This window comes from Enhydra lutris, unplaced genomic scaffold (assembly GCF_002288905.1).
Source record: "Enhydra lutris kenyoni isolate GAN:26980312 unplaced genomic scaffold, ASM228890v2 scaffoldscaffold19, whole genome shotgun sequence".
NCBI classification, from domain to species: Eukaryota; Metazoa; Chordata; class Mammalia; order Carnivora; family Mustelidae; genus Enhydra; species Enhydra lutris.
In genome coordinates, this window is record NW_019154103.1 from 20,155,079 (window position 1) to 20,169,458 (window position 14,380).

General features: G+C 40.0%; 1 protein-coding gene across 1 annotated transcript in view; it reads right to left on the reverse strand.

Moving 5' to 3' along the window:
- LOC111148274 (elongation factor for RNA polymerase II 2) overlaps window positions 1–13,987 on the reverse strand; it is a 71,416-nt gene extending 57,429 nt beyond the window's left edge. Inside the window, exon 1 of the mRNA XM_022504750.1 lies at window positions 13,704–13,987. Within this exon, the coding sequence (XP_022360458.1) occupies window positions 13,704–13,850 (147 nt within the window). The 5' untranslated portion in view covers window positions 13,851–13,987. The remainder of the gene's footprint in view (window positions 1–13,703) is intronic.
- Window positions 13,988–14,380: the final 393 nt, after the last annotated feature.

A 14,380-nucleotide genomic window follows, 5' to 3' on the forward strand; every position in this document is an offset into this window, starting at 1 on the left:
TTCATCTTCCACTGTCTCCCAACGGTGCTTCAGCTGTGTTAACCCTTTTTGTTTGATAAACATTTTCCTATCTTTTTTAAGATTTTATTTTTAAGTAATCTCTATATCCAACGTGGGGCTCAAACTCACAACCCCAAGATCAAGAGTCACATGCTCCACCAGCAGAACCAGCCAGGCACTCCTTCCTATTTCTACTTACTTCTTTTCCTTCAAGCTGGTATGCCTTCTCAGACACTATTTTGTCAATCCACACTAATAACTTACTTTTAACATTCTAGTTTAAGATTAGTTTCTTCAGGTGGGCCTTTCTTTGGATAAATCAGGAATCAAACACTCAATGGGTTTAAGGACCCAAGGCAGGTAAATGTGAAAGAGACTGATGTAAAGCAACAAGGAATATCAAGCACCTGGGGAATAAACGCAACTGAAAAAGGATTCAATTTTTAAAATGTGAAACCCTTACCAGCCAAACCACTGATGCCACCATTTTGCTAACTCTGAACTATGCCCACTTTTGAGTTAACTCTCCTTAAGTATTGTTTTTCCAGATGCCTGTGTCTAGGGTTCCACTACATTGGGGGGTATATTATTTTCATAGGTTGTCTTACTCCTAGTTGTTAGGATAGGGCCTAACATATATTAACCTAAAAGTATTTATCTACATTATGCTCAGCTAAAGAAAAAATCTGTTTTAAAATTATTTTGGCCATGTTTTTTTATACTACTTTATAGCAGTATATTACTATACACATCTACTTTACAGATTACTATTTATGGTTATATAGACAAAATAATAGAACCACACTTTATATTAGTTTAGGAATTTCCAGGTAATTTTGACTTTAACCAGTTTTTTGTTTCAGGACTTGAATTTAGAACCTAACCTCCTGATATGCTTACAGTTCTATCTGTACCTCTTGATTCCTAAACAGAAGTAATTTTTGTTTACATAAGTGTTGTAGTAGACAGGGCATTTTTATATCCATTGTCTCAAGTGAGCTCCTAAAACCAGCTCTGGGTGGTAGGAAGGCATCATTACCACCCATTTCAGAGGGAGATAAATGGCTCTCCAACAGGTAAAGGGTATTGTTCAGGAACACCAAGCTAGTGATTAGCAAAGTTGGACTTCAAAGCCAGCTCTCTGAATCCTAAATACTGAACACTTTCCTTCTCTTGGCTCTCTTAACAGGTTACTTCCCAGTGCTGAACATTTGAAAGTCCTTGACTGCTCAATTCAGTTCTGGCATTTTGTTTTTTTTCTTTTCTTTCTTTTGTTTTTCTTTCTTCCTTTCTTTCTTTTTTCTTTGTGGCATTTTGTTTGCAAGGAAAATGAATTTCATAAAATCATTACAATTCCAGACTTCAGTTTCTGCTTAAATAAAATCTAAATAACTTTTTTTTTTTTTTTTTTTTTTTTGCTAGAAGGACCATGTATAACAAAGGAACATATATAAACGTGTTCCTCATTTAAAAAGTAATAAAACGCTCATGTATGGAATAGTTATGGGTGCTTAGGACAAACAGGATAAACTAAGATCACTGTTACTAAAAAACTCCTTTAAGATTATCTGACAATCCAGAAGAGAAAAATACATGAAAGAAACTCCAATGCTTTACTGATGTTAACTGCAGTTTTAGACAAGAAGATGTTAGTAAATTACCAGATGTTACCAGTTCTAGAATGCTTTAAAAAAATGCAGTAAGAGGAGACAGCTGGAATTCTATACCACTTATCATGCATCTGACCACTGTGTTAATAGGGTAGCTACCAGGAATAAATTCTAAAAGTCAATACCATTACATGCAAATGTTTCATGCATGTTAGTTTTTTGTCTAAATGTTCGTTAGCCTAAGTTTAACTGCACAAACATGACCTCAACTCATTGTATATATATTTTTAATTCAATTTTAAAAGATAACATAATTACAGGTGATAAGGTATATTTTAAAATAAATGTTTAACTAAGTACATTCCCATTACAAATGAGTTTCAACAAGGGCTTCAATTTTTTATTTTTAGCTTTAATTAAATATTTGCACCAAGTAGCTCTTTTGAAAATCAAGTAACTCTAGAGTTTAACTGAGTAAGAGTTGAGCTATAAGTAAGAATGATCTTGCATATTCATACAGCCAAGAAACAACACAGACTGAAAATGGCTAGAGAAACTCCTTTTGACAAATGCTTCAACAACCTCATAAAGGTGGTGTTTTGTAGTCAAAAGGTTCTGTTAAACTCTTAGCTGTTTCACAGTTTTTAGAGCTCCTTGAATTAACCCTCTGTATCTCTTAGGAAATGTAAGACATTCTTAAGCACAGAAACGTAGGCAATACATTTTGCACAAGTTTTGTTACATTCTTGACATTTACTGTTCCAAGACAACTTTACTGCAACAAAAATTACTCTATGACCAAAGAAATCTATGTCCATTTATTTCCAGAAACTCTTCCTCACAATTTATCAGGACTATAAAAGTAATATGTAATTTTCTAAGTAATATTATTAAGTAATTTTAATTTTGCTGAGTAATAATAATTTCTGATATGATACTTAGAGGGTGGTAGAGAAGGAGCAGAGCTAAAGTTTTCTGGGGTTGAGTAGAAGAAAATTATTTATCCTATAAAAGTTATTCTAACTATCTCTTGATTATTTACATACTGCTTATCTATTTAAACAAATTAAATCTATGGTTACTTTGACTTTATCAACCACCATTGGTTTTAGGAATATACAGACATAACAAATAGCATTCTGGGCCTAGAAAAGAGTGATTTCTCTAAGAAACACACTATGGAAGGTCTAACTTTATTCCCTCAGTTTAGATATATTCTTCAGTTTTCCTTCTAAACCCATCGTGGAACTCTGACGTAACTCAAAGTTAACTTCAAATATTTTTTCAATCAACAGGCATTTATTAAATATTTGGTATTTATCTGAGTGCCTAAGCTGCAATATAAATCATGATAAAGATAGCGCAAAAAATTTTCCAAAGTCAAATATAATTTTGGAACTTTGCCAAAACCAGAAGCTTTTCTAGAAATGGTGATGGGTCAAGTCATTGCTTTAAGTGGAATTGCTTATAGCTACTTAGTTACTATTTATTGAGTACTTAAAATATGTCAGACACTATAATCATTTTTACTGTCACCTCCAGTAATTCTGAGAACATCTTTGTGGGGTAGATATTATTATTTCCAATTCTCAGGTAAGTCCCTGAGAATTACAAAGCTAGTAAGTGGCTTGGGACTCAAACCTGGTCTTAATTTAAGAAATGTGGTCTTATACAGCACTTTACACAGCTAACCTCTCCTGCCACTCCTTAACAATGGTTACATAAAATGTGAAACTTCTTAAAGTTATAAATTTAAGAATCAATAAGAACTGGTAAGCATTGATAGTTTTTTTTTGGTTCTGCACTATAGCTTAAGGAAAGTATCAGGTACTTGAATTTGCTGTCACTTATACAAGTAAATAATAAAAAGTAAAAGATCCTCTTTCTTTCCTAAAAGAAGTAGTCTACCAGTTTAAGAATTTGTGGTTGTGTGTTTTTTTTTTTTTAGAAAGTAATTTTATTCTGTTCTTAAAACATTACCTGATAGAGAAACCAAAAATCACTTAATTGTATTTTAACCACTGTAAAAAAAAATATATATATATCTAGGCAGGGAAAGAAGACACAGAAAGAATATTGGAGCTAAAGCAGGAAATAGTGCAGGAAATCAGACACTTGATTCTGAAGAAATCAAATATATTTAGCTCTTGTCAAAAGCTGGTAACATTTAGAATGAGAGCATAAATGAAAAATTTGTTGATAAATGATAATCTAAAGCTACCTTAAACAGTGTCTCCTTCTTGCCCCAGCATTTTACTAGATGATAAGAAAGAGTCACCAGGTTTCACAAAATCTAGTATTTTGCTTTGTGAGTAATCCAAACTCACACATATGAGAAACTTCTCTACAAATTTGGAAGAACCAGACTAAAGTGCATGTGCAATAAAGAACAATGCATTTCTATAATTACAGCATAGAAAAGAATGAAATATAAAAGGATTGCCAAAACAGTAGTGAGAAGAGGTAAAAAAAAACTAATTTATTTAACATAATCCTTGTTTTGAAAGATAGCTTCTGGAAAACTGTATCAATCTGATGCAGGCCAAATTAAAACACATACACAACACATACATACACACACACATATATATATACACATATATATACTATTTCAAATAGTTCTTAAAGAGATGTGGAAGGCAAAATCTAAACTGAAGAATCAGCTAAAAAGTTAGTTACTGTGAACCAGGCTTTAAAATAACAATACTTGAAGCATAATATCCCATCTTTTTTTTTTTTCTTTTCTGAGAATGCTTTGTGATTATATAAAAAGCTTATGTGTCAAATCTGACTATAAATGCAAATGAAGATTTCTTCTTTGGGATCATAATCTCTGGAACATAAGAAGCAGTAAAATTAATGTGGAATGGAAGACAGAGATTATTTTTAAAGTAGAAGAAATTTATAAACTAAACCATCCAAATCATGTTTACAAAGGGAGACATTAGAATGCTTGAAACCAGGAAACTACATGAATATACTAAATGTTTTTAAAAGATCACTGGCTGCTGTGTGGAGAAGCATGGACTATGGGGGTAAGACTGGAAGACTTGGAAGTCCATGGAAATCCTTGACAGATGACTGGGACTGGAGCAGTCGCGAAGGATGGGGTTAGACTTTGGATGTTTGGAGATTCACAGACTTGTTGACCTAGTAAGTCAAGAAATGAGGAGACAAATCAAGAAATACTAGTCAATTACTAAGCAACTGGTGACAAGATACTGCCACTTACCGAGATGGGGTACATTTCTGAAGAGGTAGGTTTGATGAGTGAAATCAAAAATTCTGTTTGTATTTGTTAAGACTGAGAAGACTGTTTAACTCTGATAAGGAGATGAAGTATTGTAAATAAGTGCCTGGAGTTGGAAGGTCAGAGCTGGAGATCAGTATTTCAAGTCATTAACATACAGATGACATTTAAATCCATAAGACTAAATGAGCACACAGAGAGAGAATGAACAGATAAAGAGAAGGGAGTTGGAATCTCCAACATTCAAACACCAGTCAAACAGAGGATGGTCAACAGAGGAGACTGAGAAAGAATGGGCAAGGAGGTAGGAGGAAAATCAGTGAGGTATTTCATAACAGGAAGGAGTGGTTAACAGGATGGAATGCTGCTAAGGTCACGTAAGGGAGGAACAGAGAGATGACCAATGAACTTGACAGAGAGATGACAAGGAACCTAGTCAGGTGCAATCTCATAGGTGTGGTAGAGACCACCCAACCAGAGTGATGATATGAGCAGAGGACATGAGGTAAAGAAACAGACACTGCTTTTCAGAAACATCCTTAAATGTAATCTTTCTCACTTTAGGTGTCCCCTTGAACAAAGACTTTATTGAAATTATGTGTTCACATGTCTGCTGCCTGTTTCTACGAGAAAGCAAAAGCACTCTCTTGATGGGAGGGACCATCCAGGACTTACTCAGATATGAGTATCTCTAGTGTGTAGTTCTATGCCTGGCACATGTCAGATAGAACAAGTGTTTGCTAAATGAATAAATAAGTATTTGGTTATTATAATTCTGACTCCTACCTCTTAATCTCTTAAAAATCTTAAGTTTTTTTTGCCACTGAGTTTCTACTACATGGATATGTTTTCTGGTCCTCTGAGGCATCATGATTTCTGATAATGGAAATCAAAAGCAATGATATTAAATAAAAGGTATTTTAAAATATGCTAACACTTAAGTTTCCAGGTAAACATATCTAGATCCTGAAGTATCTCAGTGAATCTTACCAGTAAGTTTAAGCCTGGTTTCACCTTTGAATAAGCTCACTGTCAAGTGGAAATTCCTCAGACAAAATTATCTCTAAGGACCATGAACTCAGCACCATTCCTAGTCTATTACAATGTATAACAAAAGCTTTATGTAGTTACATTATTTTTTTCCCTGATGAAACTAACAACAACAAAAAGAGGAGAATCAAAACACCAAAACAGAAATGGAGGTAATTTGGAAGTGAAGACATTGACTCTTTCAAGGCCTCCAGACTCATTTCAAAATGGGGCTTGAAATGTAAATCCAGGCACTTTTATATAGAGTTACTTAATGTATCAATAATCACTAGGGACGGAAACAACAGAAGGTCTAATCTCCATGTTAGACTCAAATTATATTTTCATATTATCTGTGCTTGATGATGGTCTTAAGTGCAAGTTATAGAGAAGGTTATTTTAAAAAGTCTATAAAAATACAAACAAAAAATCCCTACACAAAAGCAAAAATTTCTTTCACTTAATTTTAGCATCCGTCCAAATATCACCAATATTCTAAATTTCCATCCAAATGTCAGAGTTAGCAGGAAACATGTCAACAATATAGCACTGTTCTCGTCTAGCCTCAGACCTCCAAATAAACTTCTTAAATATAAAAACAATCAAATCTAAGTGTCTTGATCACCAAACAAAAGACTGAACGTTCACTAAAATGGTACCCATCATCTTATCTTCCCTCTCTCCATCCCACTCTCCCAAATGCCTCTAATTCCCTCCCCCCCCTTTTTTTTAACTAAGAATACCTTTAGTGCTGATGGCTAGAAATCTCAATTCAATCCTATTTCTTTCAAAACCTGCTGAAGTCTATAGATTGTATTCATCTCTAATGTCTCCCACAGCATCCTAATTTAGATTCCAAGCATCTTTAGCCTGGACCACATACCTTCTCTTAGCTTGTCTACTTCCTTCCAGATTCACCTTATATTCATTATGGAACGCTGAGGCCAGGATAATCCTAAAACACAGCTCAAATCACTTTATATTTCTAATCAGTATCTTCCCAGTTTTCACAGAATAAAATTTAACCTGCTCTAATCTCCCTTTCCTCTCTTAAATCCAATTGACTTCAGGTTAAGTAGAACACTGTATTCCATGGGATTCTCAGACCCAGCCCTAACTTTTCTACAGCTGTCCCTCCCTCTGTTGGAGAGGTAATCTCCCATCCAGTCCTTGCCTGTTAAACTCTTACAAAATCCTTTAAGATGGGAGGATGTTTTTTAAATGCTCTGTGAGTTCAATTCCAGGTGAGTTCAATTTGACTCATGAATGTTTAAGGAGCATATAGCCTAATTAATAAGATTCTCTCTTCTTATATCCTGTATTATTGCCAGCCATGGAAATACTAGGTTTGGCCTTTACTAGTAAAGTTAGTGGAGACACTTAAACCAGTTCTTCTTAAACATTTAACATAGATCTCAAGGGCCATAATGCCACAATAGAAATTATAGATAGGGAGATAAATTGGAAGCAAGGGAGAGAGCAAAAGAAAAGAAAGAGCAATTTTCCTTGGTACATTTGTCCTGAGTTATGCTTTTTTTTTTTTTTTTTCCAGCTTCAATTTGGCTGTGAAAATACGGCCATTACTTTACTGTATTCTACTCCAGACCTGCTTCGTTACATTTTTGCATTAAGTCATGGAAAATGCAGTATGGAACTGAGGTAAGCAAGACAGTCAAATGTGGGGTTATATATATATACAGTATTTTCTTTTATAAAACTTAGCTGATCTTAAACAGAAATGCCCATATCATCACATTTTAGGGACATCTTCTCAAATTCTCCAAATACATTTGGCCCACTGGGCAAATACATGGGCTGGACCCTGGTGCAAGGCTCTTGAGCTGAGCCTCTCTGTAGCCACTGCAAATTGTTAAAAATGACCCAGGATTAGTTCGACTGAAATTCTAATTTTCCTCCCTCTGATGGCTTTATCACAAATTACTTAGTAAGCACTATGATGAGCACTGCCTTCATGGTTTTTTGTTTTTTTTTTTTTAAAGTGCAAATGGAGCAAATGGAAAGGCTGGATCTGGTGACTATCTTCCATAAGCTTTCCTATAAATCATTCCAAGAATTCTACGCCCTTTTCCTTTTAAACACTTTTCTTGAACATGTTCCAATCCTTCACATATGTTCTTTCTTTCTCCTTCCAACTTGGGTGCCAAAGTTCCCTGTCTCTCTTTTTAGGCAATCTGGCTACTGCTTTTCACTGGGATGGGCACCCTTCTTTGCACTGAGCGCCTGATCATTTGATAAAAAGTTTCAAACACTTACTGCAACATGAGGTACAAATTTGACTTTATTTGATAAAAAGCATTTAAAATCAAGTTCAGCCTGAAGAAGGATCTAAGGGAAAAGTCAGTAAGATTAACATTTTAAAATTAAACCTGACGACATTTAAAATATGCAGGAAAAAGAATCTGACAATGCAGTTCAATTAGCCAACATATAGTATATCATTAATTTTTGATGTAGTGTTCTCTAATTCATTATGTGAACTTAAAAAAAAAGTATCTGACAATGCAAACCTCTTTGTTTTAGTTAATAAACATGTCCTAGGGCAGTGGCAATTCTGTGCTGACAGGTCTGGATGCTTGAGTGATGCCTTAAGAACAGGGTCTTCTGTATTTTATATGAACATATACACACATTCTCAAAACTGTTTGAGGACAGGCAGAAAAATGGAGATAAAGAAAAAGTAAGGTAGGAGTCTTTTCTGTACCTTAACTACAATGAATCAAATGCTAAAAAGTTCAGCTGATAGACAGCTGAGAAGTCATCTACCTCATGACCTGTGGAATCAGTTATTTTAAAAGACCAAGTAACACACAAAGGGAGCTATTGTGAACGACAGTAACTTTGTGGAGATTTATGCTTTGATTAGAAATAATTTTATCTGGTAATACTGAGAGAAACTCAGTTCCTTATGCAAAATTAAATATAAGTGTATTTGTACAAATTTTCAAAACACTATCATCTTCCTAGAAGACACTTATCAAAGAAGGGATATGCATTTAAAGCCAATTAATTAGGGTTGACAAGAGAATGTGTTAACAGAATCCTTCTTAAACACATCTGCTTTCTCATCTTTAGGCACAGAGAATGAAAGGACTTGCCCCAAACATATCAAGGCTAGGTTTTTTATGTAATAGGTAAACATGGTGATGTTGTTTGAGCCACCATCTTTGAAACTTTAACCAAACAATTTTTAAAAAATAAATTAACAGGCTCAGCAATGACAAAATCTGCTAAAATATTTTGGTAGGATTTTTGTTACTAAAAATGTCAGAATAAGCCAGCCACACATTACTGAATTAGCTAAAATATATTGTAGAATTTGGGGTTTTAATTTTAAATACAGTTTTAGGATACATCTGAGAGAAATACATAATTACAGTAATAGATGTTCACTTAAAGTATGTAGCGCTTATATAGACCATGCAATCACAAACATCAATTTAGAATGAATATAAAGTTGTAACTTCACAAAGTTACAATTTGTAACTTTATTTAGTAACTTTCCTCTCATTTAAAATTATCTATAGTTAACAAAAAAAAGTAGCTTTGCAATATATCCTAAATATCTGCATTAGTATGTCTAAATTTACTTTCCATTTAACACTTTTTAATATACAATCAACTTGAAACTGTTTATTTTCACACTGAGTGGAAGACAACTTTTAGGAGGTATTCACTCCAACTCTAACTCGTATTCCTGGACTCACAATGCCTCCTCTCTCCCCCAACCCAGTCCCTATTTTGGAAAGTTCTCAAGTTAGCATTTTTCGTTTCTCTAAAAATAGAAAACTTGAATAATGATAGTCAATTAGATTTGATTGTCTTTTCAAACAGTGAGAAATTGTTTCCTTTCTTTTTTTTTTTTAAAGATTTTATTTATTTATTTGACAGATCATAAGTAGGCAGAGAAGCAGGCAGAGAGAGGAGGAAGCAGGCTCCCTGCTGAGCAGAGAGCCTGAAGTGGGGCTAGATACCAGGACCCTGAGATCATGACCTGAGCCGAAGGCAGAGGCTTAACGCACTGAGCCACCCAGGCTCCCCTGAGGAATTATTTCCAATTAAAGATTCTGTTTCCATGAACCATTAACAATTTTGTGTATTTGTTCAATTCTATCTAAAGAACTTCTGCGTTGTGCTTAAATCAAAGTTTAGTAAAATCCCTGAATTTACCTCCCTGAAATCTTAGGTCAAGTGGATTAATTTAGAATAAATCTAGTGGGCAAAGTAATCTGGATAAAAATCACTTTCTGATGCTTAATTTAGGAAACTGTTGAAATTTCTGGCTCTTAGAAGGTCATAGAAGACGATAGAAGACGAGGAATAATAGTCATAACCTTGTACAGGCCAAAGCCACTGAGCCATTTGTCAGGCATCAACCTTCCATCTGAGCACAGGAATGGTGAAGGCAGTCTTAATGAAAATTAAAGCCATTCTTCTCCAAAGGGGAAGAGGCTTGACCACCAGAAACTTCTTCCCATTTAGCCAACATGTGTCAACATATTTCCTAACAGCTGGTACAATTTCAGGTCATAAGCCCAACTTCTGATAAGGGCCTAAGGTATAAGAGACCAAATAAGTTATCTTCCAACTGGAAGATAAAAGCTCAGACAGATGCCTACTGTTAGCAACTCCCTGATGGCGAAGCCTGGTCTGATCTGAGCCAGGAGGAAGGTCACCGAGAACACATTTGTAGGAGACTTAGCTGAATACACCAGAGTAAGTACAGTAAGTACCAATAAGTACCAACAGTGTAGTCACCCAAAAGGTGCCTCATTTGTTTTTCTACAACCTCTTCGCACTTCTTAGCCACCGGAGATGAACATTCTCACCCCAATTCCTGCTTTTGCAAGGCCCTTAAAAAGTATTTCGTAGCTGAAATGACAGTGAGGCCTGGGGTGAGAAGCTGGTTAGGTCAGAAACAAGGCAGCGTCCAGCTGCAAAGGCCAAGTCAGCTTATTTCTTCCTCTCTTTGCATGCCACTGCTTCTACCATCAGCTTTTCAGGAGAAAAGGAATACCAGAACTAACTCAATCTACCCGGGTCCACCCTCAGAAAGATGGAAGGACTTGGAAAAGTCCTCTCCCTTTCTCTTCTCTGCTTCTGTACAGAATGACCAGACTCATTAATTTGCATGCACAGAGATGGAAAAATGTAGTAATGACATTAGTTGGCAAGAGAAGTAGTTAGTGAAAAAAGCCATGGACTTCAGTACCTTTGACTATAAAAAGTACAAAGGAAAAAAAAATGAAGAACTAAGTGGCGGTTTGGGAGAGAATTTTTGATCTCCTGTTTCTTGGAAGATAATGGCTTATAAATGTGAGAACTTCAGGAATCAAAGCACTCCAACCTTAATCCCAAGCATGTCACAGTAAGATCTAGGAGGCAGAATGAAGGTAGAAAAACAAATACTCTTTGTGGGCTCTAGCCCAGAAGCCCATTGAGCACTGGAGGCCTCTGGCACTTCACTCTCCCTGGGCACCATCCCCCTCCTCATTGTGGGTCTCCTCACCCTCCTCTTCCCTGCCAAGTGTATAGTGTCTGTCAATTTTGTTGTAGTCAACTGTACAGTCTGCCTCGTTTCCCCCAGGTGGTTGGTGACCTACTGTCCCCAGAGATGAATCTACGAATCCTCTATGTGTCAGTCTTTCTCTGACAGAAAGCTGGGCTTCTCCTGCTTGTTTCTTCCTCTTCAGTCTGTGTTTTTCTCTTCACACCCCTGACCTACCTTCTTCAGTGTCATTCCTTCCCACACCCTCCCTTTGGAACTGGCAAGCTTATCTCTCCATCTTGCAGGGCTGAGTTTCTCTCTACCGTCTGCCTCTGTCCTTCTGCTTGCCTATCTGACTTCCCCCACACGGGTCTCCTACTCCATGCCCGTGCTAGTCCCTTCCCTGCAGGTGCATCTGTCTGGGAGCAGCCACTGACATATGCAGTTTACATTTCTTATATCTTCTTGCATTATTACTGGGTGTACACTGACTTCCCAGCCACAAATGAGACTTTTTCCCTGGGATTTCAGTGTGCAGGAAGGTATTTTTTTCCCCCTGTACATACATTCCATCCTCCCCTCCTAAGTCTGCGTGTTTTTCACCATACACAATGCTGGTGGGTAACACCTGTGCCCTGAAGTGTACATTTACACAGCCAGTTAATCCTGTGAGCACCCTCCTGAGCAAGTTCACCTCTGTGAGTCTCTCCTGCTATTTACCATCTCTACTATCATGAGTTCACCTACTTCCCAAGCTGTGTACAACTGTGTGCCTCCCTCTGTGGGTGCCTTTATGTAGGGGGCTTCTCTGAAGACGAGTCTCTCCTCACTCAGCTTCATAAGCTCCCACTGAACCAGGTTTCACACCTTTCTCTGGGCTCTGCTTCCAAATCCGGCTTCCTTCTATGCATTTAAAGTACCTGGCACTAGTGGGAGCTCAACAGATGTTAATTCTGTTCTCCAGTTTTATCTGAGTAACTATGTGAGTCTGCGTCTGGGTGTCCTTCTGGCCCTCAGTGCCTGTTTCAGTTAACTGAAGCATGCTTCCTCGGTATGGACTGTTCTGGGCTATTTGTCAGTACGCCCTGTAGATTCTACTTCCCTGCGACTATCCCTCCTCTCTGAGTAAATGTTACCCGTCTCTCATATGATATATTCCTCCCTTTTTACATCCACACACTGCATGTCAGTAAACGGCTTCCCCATGAACCCTGGGTTATGGCGTGTGCTCTCTGTCTCCCCACCCCCAGCTTTTTAATTTTTTTTATTTTTTCCCCTCAACGAGGGGGAAAAACCCAGCGTTTCTGGATTTGTACTCCAATTGCAGCATGTGTGCGTCTATATGAGTCTTAGCTGTACTTGAGTTGTGTGTATACACGGGTGTCTCTTCGGAACGGGGTGCGGAACGGGCGGGGGGGGGGGCGGCTCTGCCCTGGACGCGGTGTATCTTCCCCCATCCTTACCCTGGATCCATGTCCCTATCACCGGGAGTCAGCCCGAGACACACAGCGCGTCTTTTGAGTACGAGGAGCCTCCGCGAACCTTCCTCTTGCTCCCGGGTGAGCGCTGGGTGTGTGTGGCTCCCCCGTATACTGTGTTGGTCCCTCTCCGAGAAGGCGAAGCGCCAGTGTTCCCGAATTTCTGGGAGCGCAAGGTGTGTCCCCCTACTTTACGTACACGGAGCGTCGTGTCCCAGCCTTCGCGAGTACATGGTGTGCCCCCCCACCACGCGGTGTACCTGGGTCCCCAAGTCCTTGCGAGTACAACGTGTGTCCTACCGCCATACGCGTAGCTGCTGTGTCCGAGTCTCTGCGGATCCGCGGTGCCTATGTGTTAACCTCCCAAACGCGGATGGCTCATGCCCTCGGTACTCAGCATTCGTTACTGGTACGCTGCACCCGCTCCCCCTCCCCCGTCACGGACAGTGTAGTCATCTCAATTTTGTCTCTAGTGCTCCCCTCCCTCCCTGGGACAGAAAACGCCAGGAAACCCGCGGGCGCCGTCGGAAAGTCCCGCAGCGGCGGCGCAGCCCAAGTAGGGCTGCGGCTGCCTCGGCCCTGCCGCCAGAGGCCGCCCGCCTGTCCGCCTCCCAACACCCCGGCGCCTGGCCGATCCGGGACGGCAGCGTCAGCAACCCTACCCGGCCCTGCCCAGCTTAGCCTAGCCGCCGCGGGCGCGGACGGCAGCTGAGGCGAGCCACTGCTCCGTGGCCCCGCGCCGGTTGTCCCGAGCCCCGGGTGGCGCCACCGGGAGGACGAGCGCTCTCTCCGTCTCTCAGCCCTGCCGGTTGTCCGGCTGGTCCGCTCACCTTGTGGCTCTGGTAGGTCTCGAGCGCCCGGATCGCCGTCTCGGTGAGCTTCACATGCAGTACGGTGATGTTGTCTTGTCCCAGCCGCCCGCACGACAGCCCGTAGCGCTGCTCCTCCCGCAGACCCGCCGCCCCCCCTGCCGCCATCTTAAACTCCCCGGGGTGCCGACGCCGACGCCGCTCGGGCTCTAGCCTCCACTGCGGCCGCGGCTGCTTGGGCTTCTGCAGCCGCCGCCACAGCTACGGCCATCCCGCTGCTGACGTACTGTCATATACTGCGCGCAGCCAGACCTCGGGCTGCCACCGCCGCCACCCGCCCCACCCTCTGGTCCCGCGCCCCGCCCCGGCCTCGTCTCATTGGCTTCGTTCTCCCTCGGCACCGCCTTCATTGGACGCCCTCCACTCTCACGGGGGCGGGGCCCAAAGTCGCTGGAGTTTTGCTCCCGGGACGGGACGGCCGAGGTGAGAGGCTGACGTCGAAGTGACGCGCCAATTTAATCACATCTTACGTCACGTTTGGTCGTCTTGGTTCGTCGGCCGCGATTGGTCAGGCTAGCTTGGGGGATCCCTTCCTAAATGGGTGTCCAGGTTACCTGGCCGGCTTACCTGGAGTCGGAGCTCCACCCCTTGGGGGAGAGTAGGGGAGAGTCCGCAGAGTAGGGAATCTCTCCCCCTCA